General features: G+C 19.6%; 2 protein-coding genes across 2 annotated transcripts in view; both read left to right on the forward strand.

The window, feature by feature from the left end:
* The window catches only part of Phum_PHUM381320 (elongation of very long chain fatty acids protein, putative), a gene marked incomplete at both ends in the record, with an annotated part of 1,667 nt that extends 1,205 nt beyond the window's left edge, over nt 1-462 (forward strand). The window contains 2 exons of the mRNA XM_002428410.1: nt 103-231; nt 409-462. Of these exons, the coding sequence (XP_002428455.1) occupies nt 103-231; nt 409-462 (183 nt within the window). The remainder of the gene's footprint in view (nt 1-102; nt 232-408) is intronic.
* Nucleotides 463-1,181: 719 nt separating this feature from the next.
* On the forward strand, nt 1,182-3,050 carry Phum_PHUM381330 (elongation of very long chain fatty acids protein, putative; the record flags this gene model as incomplete). Its single annotated transcript, XM_002428411.1, has 8 exons — nt 1,182-1,198; nt 1,626-1,666; nt 1,797-1,856; nt 1,960-2,150; nt 2,226-2,369; nt 2,448-2,553; nt 2,658-2,794; nt 2,874-3,050. The coding sequence occupies 8 exons, from the start codon at nt 1,182-1,184 to the stop codon at nt 3,048-3,050; spliced, it is 873 nt and encodes a 290-aa protein (XP_002428456.1).
* Nucleotides 3,051-3,579: the final 529 nt, after the last annotated feature.

A 3,579-nucleotide genomic window follows, 5' to 3' on the forward strand; every position in this document is an offset into this window, starting at 1 on the left:
TGCAAATAGTTAGTCAAAATTTTTTTTTTTTTTTTTTTTTTAAATGAAATAGAATTAATAAAATAAAAATAATTTCAATTTTTTTGCTGTTTTCATTTTCAGGTTCAATTTGTTATTATTATTATTCATTCTTCATTATTGTTTGTTTATGATTGCAATTATCCAAAAACCATGATTGCTCTCCTTGGTGTAAATACAATATTTATAATGATGTTATTTATGGCATTCTACGTAAATTCATACATAAAGAAAACAAAATGAAAAACGTTTTGTATGTTAATAAGAAATACCAAAAAGACTTATTTAAAAAAAAAAAAAAATTAATAATTATGTGTATTTTTTCACATAATTTTTGTGAAACCCTTTCAAGACTTTAACAATTTTATTATTTATAATTGTTTATAAAAGTGTTTAAGTACTCAAGTAGAAAAGTACTCACTACATATTATTTATTCAAAGTGAATTTTAAAAAAGAATATGAAAGTTACATAGATTTATTTAAGCTATTCTATTTTATTTTATTTAAATTTATTTAATTATCAATTTTTTTTTTTTAAATTTTAATTTCAATTTCAATTTATCTCAAATCAAAAAGAAATTTTAATTATTATTCTGTATAGTTATAGTTCCTTTTGTCAACAAAAAAAAAAAAAAAACCAACTTAACTTATTTTTTATATCCAATCTTTTTTAATATTATTATTATTATTATTATCATTAATGTAAATATTAATTGTAAATTATTTTAAATATAATTGTACAAAATTTTTAAATGGGTATAACGAAACGTGAAAATTTATTTTAAAAAAAAAAATTGTAATTTTTATTTATTTGTTATTATTTAAAATAAATTTATATATATATTATTATTAAACATTTTAATATATTGATATTATATTTTTATAATAATTCAATTTATATTTATATTATTATTAAATAAATTGATATAAATCAACTTATTGGAAATAAATAAGTTAAAAAAAAAAAAATAAGAAAAAGATGCTACAATGCTTTTATGAAAAAAATATTTTTTTTGGGGGGGAGGAGAGGGGGTTGCAACGTGTGTGTAACCATAATAATAAATTTTAATTTTTTTTTTTTTTTATACAACAGCACAAACCTTGAACCAAATCTACATTTAATAACTGCGTTGTAAAAGTAATAAATAAAATTTCAATTAAAATGAATATATTCATGAGGTAAAAAAAAAAAAAACGTTTTTTTAATTGTTTCAATTGAAATTTAATTTTCCCCATTTTTTTTCTATTTAAATTATCAATTATAAAACCGTTTATAGAAATCGTGTAATTGATTAACCGGATATAATATTTAATTAATATCTATACGATTTTAACCGTTATGATATATATAACGTTCATCATGTAAAGAAGATATTTAAAATTTAAAAGAAGATTTTCCCTCTTTTCTTTTTTCCACTCATAATTAATTAATAAATAATGAATAAATTATAAAATAACAAGGCAAAAATTAAAAAATCTTTATTTAATTTGAATATTGTGAATTTGTGTGCGGTCAAGTTCGTTTGTAAAAAAGTTTCGCCATATTTAAAGTGATTATTATATTTTTTTTTTCCCCTATTATTTATTTATTTTATCAAAGGTTCAGGTACGTAGGATATACATATATTTTTACGCGTTCGCCATTAAGTAAAAAAAAAAAAAAAAATTTCAATCATGTATACAAATTTAAAATTGAATTTTTTTTTTTTTTTAAATTTCCACCGAATCGAATCAAATTTAAAATTTATAAAAATGAAATAATTTAATTATTTTTCAGGCATACGTTTACACAGCCATGACAGCCATTTTCACAACTGTGTACAATGCTTGGCATCACGTATTTCATGATTTAACAGGCATGATAAATTACTCATTAATAATAATAATAATAATGTTAATAAATTTTTTTCCTTTAATTCTTGTCGTCGTTTTTTTTTTAGATGAAAGAACAAGAGGATGGTTTTTGGTCGGTTCACCCGTACCTATGTTACTCATTATGTTTGGCTATCACAGATTGATAACAAAAATAGGTCCAGCAATTATGAAAAGTAGACAACCTTTTAAAATAGATAAAATTGTACAAATATATAATTTAGCACAAGTTATTATATGCGGATGGCTAGCATTCGAGGTACCTTATTTTACTACCATCTTTTTTTTTTCAACTTTTCAACATACAATAAAATAAAAATTTTTTTTTTTTTAGGGATTTAGATTAACTTATGGTCCAAACGGCCATTATAATTTACATTGTCAACCCATGGATCTATCATTATCACCCTTAGCTCGTCGAATAGCTTTATTAACGTGGATATATTACATGATTAAAGTTTTAGATTTGTTCGATACGGTAATTATTATTATTATTATTATTTTATGTCGAATACTTAAAATTAATTTCCGTTTGTTTTCAATTCAACATCAAAAGATATTTTTTGTCATGAGAAAAAAATTCAATCAAGTTTCTTTCCTTCATCTTTATCATCACATGGGAATATTAATACTCGGCTACATGGGTTCAACATTTTATCCAGGTAAATTTAAAAAAAAAAAATTTAATCAATGGCAAACAACAACTATATAAACCTTTTAACCTTTTCAACAATTTATAAACCTTTTTTTTTTTTTTAATTGGCAGATGGACACGGTTTCATTATAATACCATTAAATAGTTTGGTACATTGTTTTATGTATTTTTATTATTTTTTAAGTAATTATAGTAGTAAATATAAGAATAACGTTTGGTGGAAAAAACACATAACACAATTACAAATAGTGAGTAGTATTAATAACAATAATAATAATTTAATTTTTTGTCTTTTTTAACTCTCTTATAATTATTATTATTTTTCAGGCTCAGTTTGTTATACTTATAATACAAGCAACAAGAGGATTATTAGCATCAAATTGTGGTTATCCATATTTTCCATTGTTTCTTATTTACCCACAATTAATATTAATACTTAAACTTTTCGGTGATTTCTATTACAAAACTTATATTAATCCGAAACCAACGCAAAAAACATCCTAAAAACAAAAATTAGTTACTTTAAACAACAACAACAAAAAAATTATTATTATTATTATTATTATTATTATTATTATTATTATTATTAAATTAATTTTATTATTATTATTATTGTTCATTAAAAAAAAAGAAATTTTTTGTTTTTTTGTTTTTTGGTTTTTTCAGTTTAATAAAATTTTTAAAATCCCTTATTTCCTTATTAATTATTTTTAAATAAATAAATTATTAAAAATACATACCTTGTAACAAAAAAAAAAGTTAATAAAATTTTATTAATTAATTTTAATAAATTGCAAAAAAAAAACCGTTTAATTTAAACTAAAAAAAAAAAGAGAAAATTTTTGAATTTGAATTATTTCTTATTAATTTTTTTTTCTTCTAAGTTTTTAATTTATATTTATTATTATTATTATTAATATTATTAACTTTTTAATAATTTTCACGTGATTTAATAAATAAATAAATAAATAATTTTATTTAAGAAAGAAAGAAAGAAAGAAAAATTCACGAAGCCATGTTTCTATATATATAT

The sequence above is a fragment of the Pediculus humanus genome, genomic scaffold (assembly GCF_000006295.1).
Source record: "Pediculus humanus corporis 1103172107860 genomic scaffold, whole genome shotgun sequence".
NCBI classification, from domain to species: Eukaryota; Metazoa; Arthropoda; class Insecta; order Psocodea; family Pediculidae; genus Pediculus; species Pediculus humanus.